Source organism: Lacerta agilis, chromosome 10 (genome assembly GCF_009819535.1).
Source record: "Lacerta agilis isolate rLacAgi1 chromosome 10, rLacAgi1.pri, whole genome shotgun sequence".
In the NCBI taxonomy this organism is placed as follows: Eukaryota; Metazoa; Chordata; class Lepidosauria; order Squamata; family Lacertidae; genus Lacerta; species Lacerta agilis.
Window position 1 is genome coordinate 6,949,158 of NC_046321.1, and position 19,383 is coordinate 6,968,540.

Consider the following 19,383-nt stretch of genomic DNA (forward strand, 5'->3'; position numbering starts at 1 on the left):
TCTTTACAGCTATGAAAACCTTTAAAATCCAACAAGCATGGCGACTTAACAAAAGTAATCTAGTGAATCGGCAGTCCAACTTCTCTATGGCCCTTCTCACAACCAAGCTATAAGGTGATCAACCAGGGTCTGGACTGTACCAACTCACACGGGGGGGGGGGAGGCACTCTCTTTGTGATGGCCTGGGAGTCAGACTCAGATGCTGAACCTGAGGGATCCCAGCCTGCACAGGATTCCCCGGCTCCAGAACCAGCTGAGCCAGGGCTAGGGCTTGAGCCTGAAGGATCCCCACCTGTGCTGGATCCCCAGGTGCAGGCATCAGCAGATTCTGTTCTGGCTCCTGATGGGAGGGAGGACCCATTGCCTGCAGGTGCTCCACTCCCAGCCTCATCAGAGGAAGCTGAGGCAGCCCCTGGGTCCAGTAACCCACCAGCCTCTCCTGAGCTGCAGAGGCTCAGGGCAGAGAGGCGAAGAGAGCTAAGTGCTTACAGGAGGAGTGCTCGCCTCCAGGCCCGGAGGAGAGGCGAGTCTCCAGAGGATCGGGGCCGCCCTAAGCATAGGGCCAGATAAAAGCCAGCCAGCCCCAGCCCAAGTTGCGTGAGCAACTTAGCTGCGAACGTATGCTTGACCCGCAACCTCGTGCCTGCACCTGCCTTGGACTTTGACCTGCTCCCTGCCGGACTGACCTCCTTTGGACCCCTAGACCCAGGACTGGACTTGGACCTCGCTTCACGGACAAACCCCCGGGGCCAGCACACTCTGTTTGAATACTTCACTCTAACAGGCCACTTTTCAATGTGAAGTGATGACTGAACTGCTAGTCTTTTCCACCACACCTAGCTAGGAAGGTGGGACCCTGACTGACTCCAGCTACAAAAGCCGACTTGGGCTTATGGGTTTTTGTTGCTGTTGTTGATATTAAATTTTTGTATCTTTACTTTTAGATGTTATGATTGATGTTGAACTTGTTCAACATTCCTTACTATTTGATGTGTTTTATTTATTGTTTACGACTGCTTTTGTTGTAAAATCATAGAATTGTAGAGTTGGAAGAGATTACATAAAATGATGGAGATGATGAATTAAAATCTTGATGTGTCAAGCCTCCTGTATGCAATGATGTATTTCTTTTTCAATGCATTTGATAAGGCAAGCCTCCATGGACAGTCTTTTATGGGCGCAGTCCACACATGGGTTTATCACTTTGCATGTTGCTTTGTGAGGACTGGGGTGACATCAGTCCCAATGCAAGCACAGCATGTGGAATTTTAACGCTTTCACTCACCTTCTAAAACCCTCATCAGAACGAGCCTGGAAAACCTCCCCCAGAGAGGAAATTCCACAAGAAACAGCCAAGCCTTTGCTCCAAGGCAGCCAAGTTAACGCAATGCATAGCTACTTATGAAGCGTTAGGATTGCCTTTCCACAAAAGCCAAGAGTAGAAGCCAATTCCGACGCAACTTTTCCCCTTCCATGGAAGTGCACTGGGTTGATGGAAGAGCATAACACAGAACACCCTGCTGACCTTTCCTTGCAAAATCCAATTGATTCTTCATTCCTTCCTGGGAATCACTCCAAAGCCTTCCCATGGGAATGTTTTGGCCGGCCTAGCCCTAGAAACGTCTATTCGTAACTACTGCAATATACTCCTTTTAGGCTTAAGGCTGAACGATGAAAGAATGAGTGAGCTAAAATCTTAGTCAGAACCTTTTTTTAAAAAGGCAGCTTTGAAATTTCATATAGCATGAGCTAAAAGAGAACAAGCAACGAAGGACCTTATACTAGACAATGTCCACCTGACTGAGAATAGCAGAATGGACGGTTTCTAGTTAATTCCCTGATTTGAAACCAAAATCCCCAAATGCAAGAGTGAGCAGCCGTACCACATTTTCAAGAGTCACGTATCCTGTGCTCAAGCACAATATTTTGGTCCAGGCTGTTCTATGAACAAGTCCCTGCCAATGCAAACAAGTGGGTTTTGCTGTGACCAAAGGTCCTTTCTCCAGTTATAATTCAAAACACGGAAGAACAAGATCAAAAGCAAAGCAGTTCCTAGCATGCCAAAATGCCTTGTTTACCATCGCCTATTTAAGAAGAAGATTTGTGTAGTAAATGGTGTGGTGTGTGTTTATGGTAGACTTAAGCCCTGCTTCTAGAAGGGAAAGCCTGAATTCATGTCCCTGCAGGCTTCACCCTCCGAACCACTTGCATGAATAAGAAAGAAACAGAACTTGGGGGGGGGGGCAGAATCTTGGCCTTCTCGATTTTGGAATCAAACTTTCAAACAAAATGTTTGGTCTTAAGGAGCTTTGCCTGCGAAGGAATTGAGGAGGAAAGGCTCTTAAGAACGCTGATCTCGTAACATGCTGCAGGATGCCACATGCCCGGGCTGCTGAGAGATCTTGGTAGCGCTTTTCACAAGAAAGGAACAGGAAGCCTGGAACAGAGACTGCATTCGACTGCAAATACTTTGGCTCCGCTCAGAACATTTGAGAACTGCCGGATACAAAGGAGTGAAGGGGAAATGGAGAAAATGGGAGTGACCATAACAAGGCATTCCTCTATCTCCAGTACTATTCGGGACTCTCCCCACCCACCTCTGAAAATGTAGGACAGAGAGCTAGTATACTGCACTACTAGGAAAGTCCCCGACTCAAATTAACTTCAGTCACACGGCCACTAGGAAGCTCACAGGCGAGGCTTGTTCTCCAGATGACAACTATGTTTTAGTGCTACGTCCAAACGTAGCATTTTTCAACGCCATTTAAAGTCTGTGATGACACACCGCCAATCATTTTGCTGTCCGATATTCATGAGTACTTCGTGGCAGTTTCTACTTTTAAAAAATAATATTAAAACAAAGCAGTGCCATTTTAGAGAGGGGTTGGTTTAAGTGCAGCTTTGTCAACAATGGACTGTTTATGGTGAACTGCATAGGTGGTTTCATCCGATTCAGGAGGATTCTTCTCAAGTTCACAAGAGCGGCACCTGGGGACATTGTGGTGTAAGATAAGTGCAGCCAAGTGTTTGCTTTGCTGTGCGGAGACATGCCTGGGAGCTGCAGCCAACTCAAAAGAACAGGCAGCAAAAAAACGGGCAGTTGTCAAATGGCAGAATGCATGCTTTCTTCGCAGGGGGCAAGTATATGTGTTATGCTGGTCTTATTTACAGATAACAATTCTGTCCGGAACAAGCTTAAAAGGTGCAACAGAACACAGCAAAGTTCATGTGCAGGCGACAGCTCTGAAATCTCAGAATTCAATTCTTTGGAGAATGATTGCTGTTCTTTACTTACATCCCCTCCTTATTTTAGAATGTTGCTCTCACAGAAAGAAAACATAGAGTGAACACAAACATGGTGCAAAATTGGATTTTAAAGAATTTAAATTACCCCTTGGGAACAATCCAATGTTAGGCATAGTCAGAGCAGACCCACTTCCATCAATGGACTCGACAATGGGTCTTCTCTGACGTATTTGGTTCTCATCCATAAACTTTAAAAATAAGTAGTGTCAGACAGACAATCACAATGTTACTGTACGATATTGTGTCATTTGTATTTATTTAACGTTACTGCACTTTATACTGTATTATTAATTCTTCAGCAAAATCTAAAAGGCCGCCGGTTAGCTACACCTACTTTATGGGTAGCAACCAAATCATAGACAGAGAAATTAAAGTATAAATAAATAAGAAAATAACCCTACCTCCCTCTTTTAATTAAAACTTAAGCCCTAACCATGAACTGGTTCTGAAAACAAAATAAAAATTTTTTCCAGTAGCACCTTAGAGACCAACTAAGTTTGTTCTTGGTAGAGACTTAGTTGGTCTCTAAGGTGCTACTGGAAAGAAATTTTTATTTTGTTTTGACTATGGCAGACCAACACGGCTACCCACCTGTAACTGGTTCTGAAAGTTTTTATTTGTGCATGCACACGAAAGCTCATACCAAGAACAAACTTAGTTGGTCTCTAAGGTGCTACTGGAAGGAATTTTTTATTTTATTTGTTTTGTTTTGCTTCTGTTTTGTTCTCTGTTCCAGAAGTATTCGACTCTGCTTAAAATATTTATTTCCATTCCCTCCGAAGCAAGAAGACTATCTTCAAGATCAGCATCTTTAAAGTCCGTCCCCTTTAGCTCCTTTGGCAGACCAAGTAGTCACAAGACCCAAGAAACAAGTCTGTGCCGTTTCCTTCCCACCCCCACCCCCACAGAATTCTGACATGCAATCAAATGCAGTTATTAAAAAAGGCTGTTACCACTGATGGCAAGCAACAAGGTATTGTAAAGCCCAACTATTCGCACAGCTAGTTGTTTATTAGTTTGTCAGTCATTTCCAACTCCTCTGATTATTCCGTGGGGGACCCAATCCACAAAATATTAATGACATAGCGACTCCTACTAAAACAGGACAAGAGATGAAACCCAACGCACAAAACAATTAAACTCATTTGTTTATTGTGCTGCTTCTATTAAACGCTAATAAACAATTTATGATTTAGCAAGGGAAGAACGCTGGGACCAGGCAACTCAAAACCAAAGCAGGGGCATTGCTTCATGCTCCAAGTGCACAGCACAGTTTGTCCTAGGGCTGTTTTTGAGGTTTTATGCCTATCCATGCAAACAAGGAAGTCCTTCCATCCACCATTTCTCAGAAAGACCACCAACATGGCATGAAAAATTGCATGACAGCCAAAAGGAGCAAATCGTTCTAGGAACATCACCATGAATTGCAGCTCAGGAGTAACTACAAAAGATGTGTCCCATAGTTCCAAGAGATGACAAGCGTAACTTGATTGACTGATTGCCCAACTGCCTAAAGTGATGCTGCCACCATGAAATCTGAAATATTTTTCAAGCTTTCAGCTGGCACTGCCTCATTTTTATAATTAATCGCGGGGTGAAAATTTTATTCCCTGCACCTATTTGAAGAGTCCAAGCTGCTGTGCTGCATTAAATTTCCTGGGAGACATTCAACATCAAGATATGTGGGTAAGTTACCCTACAGGTGAAATGCGAAAATTAGAATATTGTGGAAAGGTTCCTTTCTTTCAGTAATTCAACTTCAAAGGTGAAACTAATATATGAGATAGACTCGTGACATGCAAAGCGAGATATGTCAAGCCTTTGTTTGTTATAATTGTGATGATTATGGCGTACAGCTGATGAGAACCCCAAATTAACAATTTCAACTTTGGGGTTCTCATCAGCTGTACGCCATAATCATCACAATTATAACAAGCAAAGGCTTGACATATCTCGCTTTGCATGTCATGAATCTATCTCATATATTAAACTCCAGTAGCTAATGAAAACAATTGCTTACATAAATGGACTTTTCCACGATATTCTAATTTTTCAAGTTTCACCTGTAGATGCTACGGAGAGGGAGGGAAGAATGAAACATTCAGTTGCTGTCTTTTTGGCACTGCATTTAATATAATATGTAAACCTGGCCCATGTCCCTTTATAAAAATCACACATGATTACAATGCTGCCATTTCAGTCTGTAATCTTATTTTTTTTTATTGACTAGTAAACCCATCTCCTCCTCTTGGAAATCTTACATAATAACTGTGCATGGGTGTAGAAGTTTACTTTCATACATTTGGCTATATCAGCTTTCTTCAACCTTTAGTTCCAAGGTGGTGTTGGACTAGAACTTCCATCATCCGTGACCACTGTCTCATCTGGCTGGAGAGGATGAGTGGTTGGAATCCAACAATATCTGGACCCAAGGTTGAAAAACTGTGGACTATACTGTGCCCCCTTTACGCTGCATCACCTTGTTACACAATGTCGGGATTCCAGCTAGCTTTAGGACTAGCAAGCTCCTTTGGAGACAGATCCACCGTGAAGTCTAGGCTTCTATTGCATGAGAAATTACCAGCAGGATACAATGACATCAACCTTTGCCGTGTCCTTGCAAAAACAAACATTTGCTTCTGTATCATAAGCCATCACCAGACAACAATTTTTATCCTCCTCCAACATTCCAACAGCCATGCGCTCACTTTTCTATCCTCAGGGCAGCATAAACGCAGAACCAAAGACCCAAATGTTCAAACAAGACCTTAGGGACAAAAAACAGCTGCAATGAGGAAAGATTAAGTTCATCTCAAGATGGTTGGGAGAGAAGCGTTCTAAGCAAAGCCTTTTTCCAAGTGTTATGTTTTCTGGGGTGAACATTCAAAAATTAAGTTCTTCCTCAATGGTGTTTTGCAGTGGTGCAATCCCAAGAGGATGGTACCACACCCCTCGGCCCACTTCAGTCAGCTTTGACAAAAGGGAAGAAATGCAAAATAAATCACAGTAGGATTCAGCAACGGGTCCCCCACGGCTTCTTTTTCAGCCGTTCTGTTACAATGGGCTGACTCCCTTGGCAATCTTGCCAAATTTTTCGCTCTCAAAAAAATAAGCCAAGTTTATAACGGAGCCACTACCAAACTGAAGGCTATAGGCATACCGCCATTCGAACACACACCTTCTCCATTTTGTCCCAACCTTGCCTGATCACTTGCATATACTAGGAAGATGCAGCTGAAAGCTTTCACGTCACCTGACAACACAATGGTGGCAGTTCAAAGGGGAGCTGAAAGTGTTCCTAAGGCACTGAGGGAGATGCACGTGAACAAGTCCTTCGTCAAGAGACTTGGCCTGAAGTCATCTGCTAAATTTCATGGCTGATCATCAATCAAGTCTAGGTTTCTTCACATGCGGACTCAACAGGTTTGCAGTATAAGCCCTGTTCTACCCCAAGTTATTTCACCTGTTTGGTAAAATAGGATGGACTGACTGTTGTCCCTGAACTTCCTTTGGTCCCTTTGTTTAAAGCGCTTTACACTACTACCTGCTTTGCATCTATAGCCATAGCCATCTCACGGTGGTGGATATTAACCATAAAAAGTGAAAAATGTTCTTCCGTGCTCTGGGTTCAGTTTTCAGGTTTCTGGTCCCGGTGTCGGTTCTTTTAAGGTGCACGTGTCATTTGGCTGTTCATATTTCATTGTATGTGAAGCCTATCAGCAGGATGGAATCCCACCCCCTCCTGGGATCTCAAGTGTCCAAAATTATTACGATGTTTGCTCCTTCCTCGTGCTGCCGCACCCTGTTAACTCCTCCCAGCTCTGGGACATCGCATAGTTTGAGAGGCACAGGTATGTGCTAACTTAGTTGACATTCTGTCTTAGGAACACCATCCTAGTTTCCTATACAAACATGCATGCTCTCTCCAACCCTGTCCACCAACTCAGCCTGCTGCAAATCTTGCAAGATCTTAACCGAATATAGGGAAATAAGCTTGACCGAGCATCCTCAAGCATTAGCTACAATTTGGCCTCAGTTGTTTCTTTACAGTAATGGGCACATAACCCAAGTCAAGCCATCTAAACTCTGGTCAAATGTACCTTCTTCTCTTCTTCCCAGCCCCATGCTTTCATCCTGCAGGCAAGCTGGCACAAGAAGCCAAGATCAAGGTGATGCAGAGCAGGGGTTTCAACATATTCTCACTAAGGGCGTTACAAATCTGGAGACACCAAGAGGAATAACTTATTCTAAAGCTTTCTGGTAAGCTGAAGTTGCCTACCAAACAAGATCCCCATTCACAGCCTTTAAAGTGGAAATTAATAGCCTGTTCCGTGACTACTGAGAAGAAAGTCCAACTAAGCTCACTGGAGTTTACCCCACAAATAACTGAACAAGACTGCAGCCTAAGCCTCACATGCAATACCAGCGTCGAGGTTCAGGATTTGAATAAACATGTTATAATTCAAAAGCAAAACATTTTTTTTCTTAGAATCCATTTGATATTCTCAACAACTCAGTACAACAGATTGTTCCTTTTAGTGGCTTGTTTATGAACAAGCTGCCCTTCCTCTTGCAGGAACATTGGAAGCATCTCCCTTGTTGAGCTTATTTATCCCGTTCCAACCGTGACCTTTGCAGTTGGCCTCGAGATTTTTGTCACAGTCCAGAAGCGTGAGTTTCCTGGCCCAGAAGCACACCGGCTGCTCTTAGTAGGGAGTTTTTCTCCTTATCTGCAAGAGGAGAGCTACACCATACCCTCCTTCAAAATAGTAAAATACTGGCTTCCACAGCAGATTTCACACACACAGCATATACTTAGATCTCCTCCTTAACTAACCATCTATGATCAAGAGGCCTCTTTCCATTTGCAGAAGGAATGGGGATCCAGCACAGCATACAAGGGAGTAGGTGGCACTCAGAGGGTTGCCCAACAGTGTTCGAAATTAGCCAGGTACCAGGTACCTAGCTGTCAGCCACTTGCGACCAAAAGAAGATGCCAGGGCAACAGGATGGCGCCTGATATCTCCACCATCTGGGGATCATTGGATCTGCACTGTTTTCACATGCTACTACCCCATCAGTTGTATTTTATCTGCACAGTTGGAATGAATTTCTAGAACCAAAATGCTTTTTCTGTGCAGCCTGAGCAGGAGCAGTCACCATTAAGAAAAAGAGGGTGAAATAGGTCGATAGACATGTGGACTGTCCCTGGATCAAGTGACTTTTCTTCTTTAAGTTCTCAAAGCCCTTAACCTAGCTCAAAGTTGTCATCTTAACTAGCCAGGTCAATCATTCAGTCCATTGTCTGAAAAATAAGACTTTGGAGCCATCTTGCCCCCAAAATGGCAACAAGACATTCTGTTTTGGAGACTGCAACCTTAGTTTAAGGAGTCATTTGGCACCTAGCTTAGATACCTGAGTTTCTAACAGAAGAAAAAGAAGAAAAGTTTGGATTTGATATCCCGCTTTATCACTACCCATAGGAGTCTCAAAGTGGCTAACATTCTCCTTTCCCTTCCTCCCCCCACAACAAACACTCTGTGAGGTGAGTGAGGCTGAGAGACTTCAGAGAAGTGTGACTAGCCCAAGGTCACCCAGCAGCTGCATGTGAAGGAGCGGGGAATCGAACCCGGTTCACCAGATTATGAGACCACTCTTAACCACTACACCACACTGGCCTACACTGTGGCCTAACCCTCCAAGGGAATAAGGACAAGAGGAAATTAATCAAAGTCTTCCCTTACACCTTCCACTGGTAGATACATCCCATGAGCAGAACTCTGCTCCTGAGATGCTCCCACTAGTGGAAGCTTGGTTAGGAACTAAGCCTTAGTATTTACATGCTGCTTTCAAGTGTCCAACATATTCTGCCTACAATTTTTTGTGCCATTTCTGCAACAATCCTGGAAGGCAGGCCAGTATTATACCCCCGATACAGAAGCCCGAGGCTGAGAGAGACTTGTCCAAGGCCACCTTTGGACTGCCTGGAGGAGAGCTAAGCCAAGGACTCCCTGATTCACTCCTCACTCTCTCTTAGCCATTCTGCTGCACCAGTTCAATCCCTGGGAGAGGGGAGGGGAGAAGAGAAAAGTCTTCCAAGTTTTACTTGAGTAAAACCCATTTAAAAATCATCCAGATACTCATCTCTTCCCAAAGTTTCATTTAGTTAAGTGCTTCTTCTGCATGTATATTTGGAGACATCCAGTAGTAGCTTTCGGTACTGATGTCTCCCATCAGCTCCAAACTCTTCATTAAAAAAAAAAAATTCATTCTGTTCTGCCAAAGCATCTTGTTTATTTCTCGGCAATGGAACGGCCAAACTTTTCCATCAACTATTATGAAATGCATTTGAAATCCAAAAAGGGTCATGACTTCATATTCTCTTAGAACAAGCACGGAGGGGATGGGAATGTTAGTTTCCGACATCACCTGGCTCAAGGCTGAGCTACAATCAGGGTGTTTTTAAGAATTGTGTTGCCTTGGCAAACACCAAGCTCTGGTCACATGGCACACTCATAAGAAAATGCTTGAAACTTGCCTCTTTTTCAGTATCTCTTGATATACACGCCCACTGGTTCTCCTTTACGCTGTAGGCCCAGAAGTCAGCCAGGTCCTGAGTCCCGTCCCAGCCGCCAAACAAATATACTGTTTCTAATCAAAATTTCAGGGGAAAAAGGCATTAGTTTGTGAACAAAACAGATTGAAGCATGAGATCATCGTTAGAATGTTTGCTTGCAACATCTATAAACACTTTCCAAATTTCAGGGTGGCACTCAACCAAGTTTAAATCAGTGGAGGCCTACTGAAATTAATGGACCTAATTTAGTCATGTTCCTTAATTTTAACTGGCCGATTTCAAGGAAAACTTGCCTGAGTATCACTTCCTTCGGAATATGATAGCTTATCCACTAGGAAGATGGTGGCAAACTCTTAGTGTAAAAAGCTAGCTGTATTCTAATGGGGCTTGGTCAAGACGTTCCTGGTGGGCCGTGTACCTAACCATTTGGAGGTTTTAGAAGCATATAGGCTTTGATACTATCTATATGAAAAGGATCTGGTTTTGTGCTAGGAGAGGCACTGAGTAGCTCTAACGGACCAAAGAGAGGTGGGATTAAACAATGCTGTCCAATCAGATAAAAAAGAAAGGATTGATGGACACTCAAGTGAACCTTCTACACACCTAGGATTCAAGCAGGGTAAGTGCACAGAGGCCCTCAGAGATGTCCTCACTTATTACGTTCCTTCACAAAGAGCAAAGTGAAGTTGCAGTTTCTGAGTTAAGACTATACTTTAGTGAATGGAGGGAGTTCATCTCAGTCATAAGACAATTGCATTATAGGTTGGCAAGTGGTAGCACCTAGGCCAGTTCTGCTTACACACCCTCCCGAGACATCCAAACGTTTATCCCCTTCCTATACTTCCTAAGCGGTTTGGAAAGAAAGGACTCTGAAGTGAGCAAGTGGGGAGGTGAGGACCTTTTGTAGCCCAAGGGCCACATTCCTTTCTAGGCAGCCGCTGGAGGTCCAGATGCTGCATGTGAGCATAGCCAGAAGCAAAAGTGGATGGAGCAACAAATGCAGATTTTATATTTGCTGTAGGGTCTTTTATTCACAGACAGACAGACACAGAAACACACACCTTTCTATCTTCCAACCAGACGGCATTATCAGAGTTATAGGTGAAAACAATTAGAGTACAAAGTAAGGCTGGAGTGGAGTATGGGAGACATCCGAGGGGCAGATACAGAAGCCTGCACTTGGCCCTGTAAAATATCAGTTATCCAGAAGTGGTAGGGGAATTTGTCAGTTTTTACTTGGCACCTGGTTGCACACTTCCTCCAGTTCCCAAACCTTTATCCTGAGTGTGGCTCAGTTTTACACCTATCAGAGAAGGAAACCACTTTGGAAAGAGCGATGGAGCGGAATCACAACCACAAATAAAGCCGGTGGACCTCAGGAGGAAGAGAAGTAGGGAGATCGTGATGGCAGCTGGAGGAACTATTGTGCCAAGGGAATTTCTACCTCAACCTGCTCCCCAATGGCTTTATGCTTTCTCCAGGCAGAGCACTACTGCTTTTTTTTCTACTGCTAGAGAATGAAAAACACTGCACAAGGGCCGCCCAGGTCACTGGTTAAGAGCCTCCCAACTACCACAAAACAGGTGAAAGAGGTAAGAGAAGAATAATAGAATTGTAGAGTTGGAAGGGATCCCGAGGGTCACCTAGTCCCAACCCCCTGCAATGTACAGAAAAAGAAATCCTGCAACAGGATCAAATGGCAGCTCCATTTTTATTTATTTGTTTTAAGTTAGCATCTTTTGGCAACTGCTGGTGGCTGGGGCTGATGGGAATTGTAGTCTAAAACACTGGAGGGCAGCAGAACACCTGCCTCCCACAACTGAATCTTCTCAAGCAACACGCAGACACGGGAGAGAAAGTGCTGGGTGTTTCCTGGCCTCGCTTCTCAGACGGCAGGCCTCAGAGCCTTCTGTCTTAGCAGACAGGCTGGTGGGAAAAGGGTTCCCTAAAGAGATTGGGGCGAAATGGCTGCTTTGGTCGGGGTAGTTGCTTAAGCCGACCCCAATGATTCCACGCCAAAACTACTTACTGAAATAAAATATTAACGTATTAATTCAAAGACATCTGGGCAGCTTTCCACCCGACAGCAATAACGCATCTGTTTTAGAAAGGGATTTTAAAAGGAGGCGGATAGGAATTATTGACCCCTGTCTGCAGCAGTGCTAGTGGCTGCCACTGGCACCATCGCCAGGAGGTTACCTTGGGTCATTAACTTTAATTACCCTTCCTTTCTGGGCACAGGGCAGCCAATGTTCCTTGCAAAGAGCAAGTCCTTTTGTGTGCCTAAGTTCTCACAGCTCACAAAACCCACATTTGCCACAATGGCCCGATTGATAACTGAGGAAAAAACACAGGGATTTGGCACGTGGTACATATCCTACTGGACCTTGGGCAAAACGCCATGCAAAGCACGGAGAGGCTGCACCGATCACAAACCTGAATTGAATCTGGTGGGAGCTGGTGGAAACAGCATCCACAAGAACTGGATCCATCGCCATCCTAGACTGAACTCATAAGATCACAGAAGGGACAGGAGAGAGGCAAGCTTGCTTTGCATCTCGCTTTGCAACTGAGCCTCAGCTCAAAAGACAGAGGCAGCATACCTCCTCAGTGGAATGAGCAACATTTGCCTCTCTCTCCTCTTGTCTCCTTAGCTGATACTATAAATAACAAAAGTTATTTTTGGTCTGCAATTGAACTTAAGAAGTACGGAACAAGCGCTGCCTTTGTAATGCAAGTCTTATCTAGATGCAAATGCTTGCTCCAGAATTTGCATCAGTCCCCATAGCAATGGAAAGAGAACCCAGATGAATCAATGGGCCAATGGCCCTCTAGCGCAGCATCCTGTTCTCTCAGTGGACGACCAGAGGCCTATAGGAAGCCTGGAATCAGGACCAGGATCGCAACATCACCCTCTGCTCCTGCCGTTCCAGCAACTGGGATTCAGGAGCATTCTGACAGTGGAGGTAGAACATAGCCCCCACCCCATTACAAATTTCAAAGCCCTCATTTAAAAATAAATCAGAACCAGGAAGACCATTTTATTCCCACCACCCCTTAAACATCTCTCCACAGTGTCCTGTCCATCCTCTTCATCCACGTTTCCTATGAAGGATTATCTTGCCCGGCAGAATATTCCACTGGTGAATTGCTCTTAATTAGAAAGCTCTTTCCCCATGTTTAAGATAGAGCTCTTTTTCCTTCAAGTCCTTTCAGGCCATCTGCTGAGTCCTTAAGGTGATTGCCTGCGTCTCCTCTACTGGTACATCTTCAGAATATTTAACGGCTGTTAAAACGCTCCTCGGAAATTTCCCTTCTAAGAAAAGCATTTGTTTCTTTCATGGAAAAGGCCCAAGTGGCAGGGAGGTATTTGACAGTCAACCTTTGCTTGCACAATCACAGTCACGTCAGCCTCGTCCGTAATTACCATTTGCCTGATACGCTTCACCAGAACACAACACACGCACTGCTCCCAAGTGAGCGTTTTCAAAACAGGCTATATTCCCGTGTCTTCCACTTATAGGCTCTACAGTCTCTGAAGCCTATTCTTCCAATACATACCTTTCAAGCATTGTCCCTGCCTGACGCCACCCCCCAGCTACTTTGACATCACAACCAGTAGTGTCTGCTTCTGTGATGCAAAACATGCATATAGCCAAGAAACGGAATTAACAAAACATGTACCAACTCCTTTTCATAGAATCAGAGAGTTGTGGGGGGGCTGAGGATCATCTAGTTCAACCCCCTGCAATGCAGGGATATGCAGCTGTCTCATACGGGGATCAAACCTGCAGCCCTGGCATTATCAGCATAGTCCTAACCAGCTGAGCTTCCTTTTATAGGAGGATAAAGCACAGCTGCTTACGTAAATGTAACTCATTTTAGAGCAGTAAAACACAGGAACTTAGGAAGCTGCATTATTCGGAATCGACCATCGGGTTCAGCTAGCTCAGGGGTCAGCAACCTTCGGCTCTCCAGAATGTTTCGGACTCAATTCCCATCATCCCTGACCACTGGTCCTGTTAGCTAGGGATCATGGGAGTTGTAGGCCAAAACATCTGGAGAGCCGAAGGTTGCCTATGCCTGAGCTAGCTCATCATAATCCATGCTGACCGACTGACATATTTAATTGATTTATATACCACCCTTCATCAAAAGATCTCAGGCCAGTTTGAAGTGGCTCTCCAGGGTTCCAGGCAAATGTCAGGGACTGGAATGCAAAGCAGGTGCTCTTGCCACTGAACTACAACTCCTACTGTTTAACAAGGGAATACTAAACCCTCAACGATCAAACCATGCAACAGCAGTCAAAATTACCACTTGTAAATTCTAACAGAAAAACAGCTTTAAAGTCACAATGGTATAATTCATTACAATGTAGAACATAAGAGGTTTAAGTTAACAACAAATTTAAGTCCGTATTCAAAAGTATTCAAAAGGGTTGTTTTGTGTGTAGAGATAGATACACACTGATCACTTCATACGTAGACACTACATGTGAAAAACATAGTACTCTACAAATTAACACGAACTCACAAATTAGCTGATGAAGGCGTTCATACCGAAACAGGGCCCTGTCCTGGGTTCTATTTCTGAATCGACTCTTGACTCCGGCTCTACACACAAAACGACCCTTTTGAGTACTTTTGAATACGGACTTACATTTGTTGTTAACTTAAACCTCTTATGTTCTACATTATAACGAATTATACTATTGTGACTTTAAAGCTGTTTTTCTGTTAGAATTTACAAGCCAGCAATTCTTACCAGAATATATACTTTTATTTGACTGCAACTCATGAGTAGGATTTATTCCTAGCATTGAAATTTCTGGCCAGAGCTCTTGGTGTACTTTGTTTCGGTATAATTAATAACAAGAACTCCAATTTATCTATCGTCAAAATTACTACAGCAGAATACAGGAACCACCCATTTTACTAACAGAAAATCAGATGCATTATCCATTCTCTAGAACAAGCATAGGCAAACTCGGGCCTCCAGATGTTTTCGGCCTACAACTCCCATGATCCCTAGCTAGCAGGACCAGTGGTCAGGGATGATGGGAATTGTAGTCTCAAAACATCTGGAGGGCCGAGTTTGCCTATGCCTGCTCTAGAACCACCATCTAAACAAATGCAGTTTCGCTTCCCAGTTTGGGGGTGGGAGGAAGAAAGGGGTGATACCCTCAAAACTTTCAAGGAGAGGAAGGAAGAACTTTCTGACAGTAAGAGCTGTTGACAGTAGAACGGACCTCCTTGAGAAGCTGTGGACTCTCCTTCCTTGGAGGCTTTTAACCAGAGGTTGGATGGCCATTTGTCAGGGATGCTTCAGTTGAGATTCCTGCACTGCAGGGGGTTGGACTAGGTGACCCTTGGGACCCCTTCCAACTTTACGATTCTATGAATTCCATATTCTAGAGACACAATGCTAGAAGCCCTGTTTCTTGTTAAAAAGACAAACCACTAGTACTTGGGAGTCAGCTCGATTAGGAGACCTTAATTTGGAAGGTGGGCAGGATTTACAGACTAGGAGATGCTCCCTAAGATTTTAAGCTTTAAGCTTGCTTGATGCCATTGGAGACAGAGGCCTGACCTCCGGTTATGAAAGCACATCCCCGTACTCCTGCTTGCAGCGACGCTGACGGGTTACGTAACCATCCTCCTCTGACAGGAATTATCATCAATTCCATAGCACTGTGAGAGCAAACACGCACACGGTTGCCCTAACAAAGCGTCTACAGTGATGTCTCCTGGCCTCGCGAGGCACTAAGCAAAATATTAAAATGGATGCCCACAAGACATGCAATAAATTGGCAGGGGGGGGATCTCCTCCGTCAGGTAGCTGGCTAGTGAGCCAAGTGCTGATTCATCCCCACGCCAGGCGCTTTGCTATTCATAGCTTAGCAATATCGTGTCATTTTTTATCTCGGTGGTGGTGGGAGGCTGCCTCCAACTCTAGGACCCCAGGCAGCCGTTTGCGCTAGACTGGCCAGAACCAGTCTTTGGGATTTATGCCCATAATGAGAAGAAGAGGGGCATGTTTATGGAAAAGTAATAAAGTACAGGTGTCCGTCTGCCTCAAGCAAACCAGGGATGTGTTGTTCCTCGGCGAGATACCAGAGGAAAAATCTTCTGGGCCCTTCTTAACTAAAGAAAAAGGAAGCTTAAGTCCAATGCAATAGAGACGGAATTTCCATTTAGCAAGAGATTGTTCAGGATACAGAAGGCCAATGTCACGTTCCATGGATCAAGATAAGTCTCGGACAGTAGAAAAACTAGGATGGGGGGACAGTAGAAAAACTAGGATAGGAAGCTCTCCTGTGATCAAAATAGGCCCCAAAGGTCACGTAGCAAATTAGAAGTTTTCCAGATGACATTAAGGCAGCTAACACTTTTTCAGCTTGGAATAATTGAAATATGCATCTTCAAGGCGGCAGATGGAAAGCTATGTAGCTCAGCTTTATCAGAGACTTATGGGATGTGGTAGCAAGCATAGGAGAGCTTCTCGTTGGCCGGTAAATTACTTAGAGCCACTGAATATTGGGCTGGCAGGAAATACAGGCTTGCAAATGTGGTGAGGGGCTGCTGAGAGGAGAGCAGCAAGCAGCAAGAGCAGTCCACCTTGAAATTCTGGCAGCGACTGACACACCTTTAAAATTCCTCAATCACACTTGGATTGTTCCAGATTGCACACATCCTGAAAAGTGTCAAACAAGCTTAAAATAGTGGGAGCACAAAATGTCCTGGTACTATTTGCCCAGAAAAATCAGACAAATAGCCACTGGTCACCAGTACCTTCCCTGAACATGTGGCAGTTTTAAAACGACAGCGGGTGTATGTCATAATTTGTTGAGACAAACTGCAGAATTCCAGAAACTGGCCTCCCTACAAAGTAACTTCTGTTATGCACGTCAGGAGGAAATTTCCTATTCTATTTCTGCCAGAATAATAACGTTAAAAAGTATTCCACTTTCTGTCCACTGGAGGGTGCTTCCCTGCTGCATTAACAATCCCTCCGGCATTTAACGGTATAACTATTATTTATTATGTGACTGTTAACTAGAAGCTGTACAAAAATGATAAAACAGTGTCCCCACACAAAATACTATGAACTAACAAAACAAACCATGAGGGAGGAAAGAAAATGAGGGAACGGTTAGGAGGTGTGTATATATATATATATATATATATATATAACCAGAAAGGCCTTGGATTGCTTTAAAGTTGTTTATAAGGTTTATATGCTGCCTTTCGAAACAAAAGTTTGCCCAAAGTAGCTTAGAATCAGTATCTAAACCAGTATCTAAAAAGTTAAAACTGAAACAGCAGTATAAGACAATTCCTAATCTAGACCCTATAGAAGAATGCTTACAATTTTTAACAGAGAGCAGCAAAAGTTTAAAAATCCAACCCATCATTTTAGCCCAAATGCAGCCATACTTTAGGACCGTATTTTCCGGCGTATAAGACGACTGGGTGTATAAGACGACCCCCAACTTTTCCAGTTAAAATATAGAGTTTGAGATATACTCAACCACAGATTCTCCACCCGGCGTATAAGACGACCCCCGACTTTTGAGAAGATTTTCCTGGATTAAAAAGTAGTCTTATACGCCAGAATATACAGTATTTTAAAGCCTACTCTAGGTCATTTCTCTTAATTCAGCATTCCTTGTACACATATGTCTACCCTGAAAACTCTCTGGTAGAGGTTAAAAGCAAGCAAGTTGTACTTCAGAATGAAATAGCTTTTCTATTCATAGGTTTATTTACTTATTACAGTACTCCTCGAAGCCCTTAAAACAGCTTACAAAACTGGGGAGCTGGTATGACCACAGTGACCTGAAAAACTGCAGCTAAGATTGAATAAAGTCCTCAGTGTTCAATGAAAATAAGAAGGGTGAGTGAGTCTATTTCAGAGCAACCTCTTAAACAGATGGTTCTGGGATACCGAAACGTATTTGGGTAATCCGAAATCACCCAATAAGAGTGCTATTTACGCAAGCACCAAAGAAAATTTGGATTCACCAAAAAAAAAAAATGTTTATCGTGACTGAGGTAATGGAAAGCAAAAAATAACTGCAGACCATTAGTCAATCTCCGCAGCAGAAAGGTTTCCTCCCAGCAATCAGACCCCAAAACACAAAGTAAAAACTCCATCCGCCAAGGACCTCAAAGAAAACTTTCTCCTGGTCCTCAGCCAGATGTCCACCCCACTCGGTGACATCACGTCTCTGGTTGAAACAGTCGCAGAAACCTCAGACAAAGGCAACCAGCCTTCCCTGACCCTTAGGGGCTCCTCAACTGATCCACCAAATTAAAAAATAACCAGTTAAACCAAGCCCGAAATACGACTGCTTTGTACACTGAGCAAGGGACGACACACTGATCGCCAGAGCCATGAACCTGAATCAGTCCCTGATTCAACACACCTGTCTTGACAGAAGGAAAGCTCAAGAAGCACAGGGCATGAAGCAGACAAAATCAGGACATGCCAGGCTAGGATCAGACGGGCACGGTCCTACCCACCAGCCAGGGTTGTTCATGTACGAAGATTCGGTATGCCAGGCAAACAAAGTATGTAGGCAAGCAGAGAGAGGGGTCCAGGAAGAAAGGAGGAAGAGACAGGCAGAGGAAGCATAGTGGAGCTAAACCAACTGCCTCACACAGGAAAGGTTGGAAACCTTTGGTGCCAAGTCTGCACAGAGTTCCCATGAAGCTATGCAGGACTCCTGGCAATTATTCAGGCTGCAAAACTAGGTGGGTCTGAGTAAGACAGGTCCCGAGAACTCCAGCCCCAAGAGCCTGATCCCAACATTGCATGCTGCAGAACAATTTTGTTTTAAGTGAATCTGCTTCTGGTCTGTGATCGTGTTGCGTTCCTCCAGTTAAACATATCTGTTTGCACCACTGCACTGGAGGTGGAAGGAGCTGGGGCCAAAAGCTCCCTGCCTAATTCAGCTATGGTCCTCCCTTTTGCTGGTTTCTCAACAGTTTAAGCTGAACCTTGAAATAAGGTCACCCACAGAAATGAGCTCTATAGCCAGATGCAAAACCAATTATAGTTTTATTTTAAAAAAGAAAAAAACACTAAAGGCTGCTCACCTGTCTGCACGTCAATGACCATTTGATGGCCGCCTCTCATTCCAGGCCTGCTGTCCTCACCATCACCTTGTTCGAGTTTAAAGGAGAGAAATCCTCATTATTCTACATGGTTGTGAGTTTCCCCACACACGTATTTAACTGCATTCAAGATGCGCAGAATTACATAATTCCAAGAATGAAAACGACAGCACTGGCTATTGTAACACAAAATATGCGGGCGTCAAAACAGAATGCTGAAATCCAACATGATACACTGTACTGGCTAGAGTGTTGGAATGAGACTGGGGAGACTTAGGTTTGAATTTCTATTTGGATTCAAAGTTTATTGGATGGCCTTGAGTTAGTCCCTCCCCAGGTTCTTGCAGGGATAACTTGAGAAGACCACATACGTATGCC

General features: G+C 44.0%; 1 protein-coding gene across 1 annotated transcript in view; it reads right to left on the reverse strand.

Annotated features, from left to right (window-relative positions):
- MKLN1 (muskelin 1) overlaps positions 1-19,383 on the reverse strand; it is an 83,059-nt gene that overhangs the window by 31,353 nt on the left and 32,323 nt on the right. The window contains 2 exon segments of the mRNA XM_033161591.1: positions 9,845-9,957; positions 18,988-19,053. Of these exon segments, the coding sequence (XP_033017482.1) occupies positions 9,845-9,957; positions 18,988-19,053 (179 nt within the window).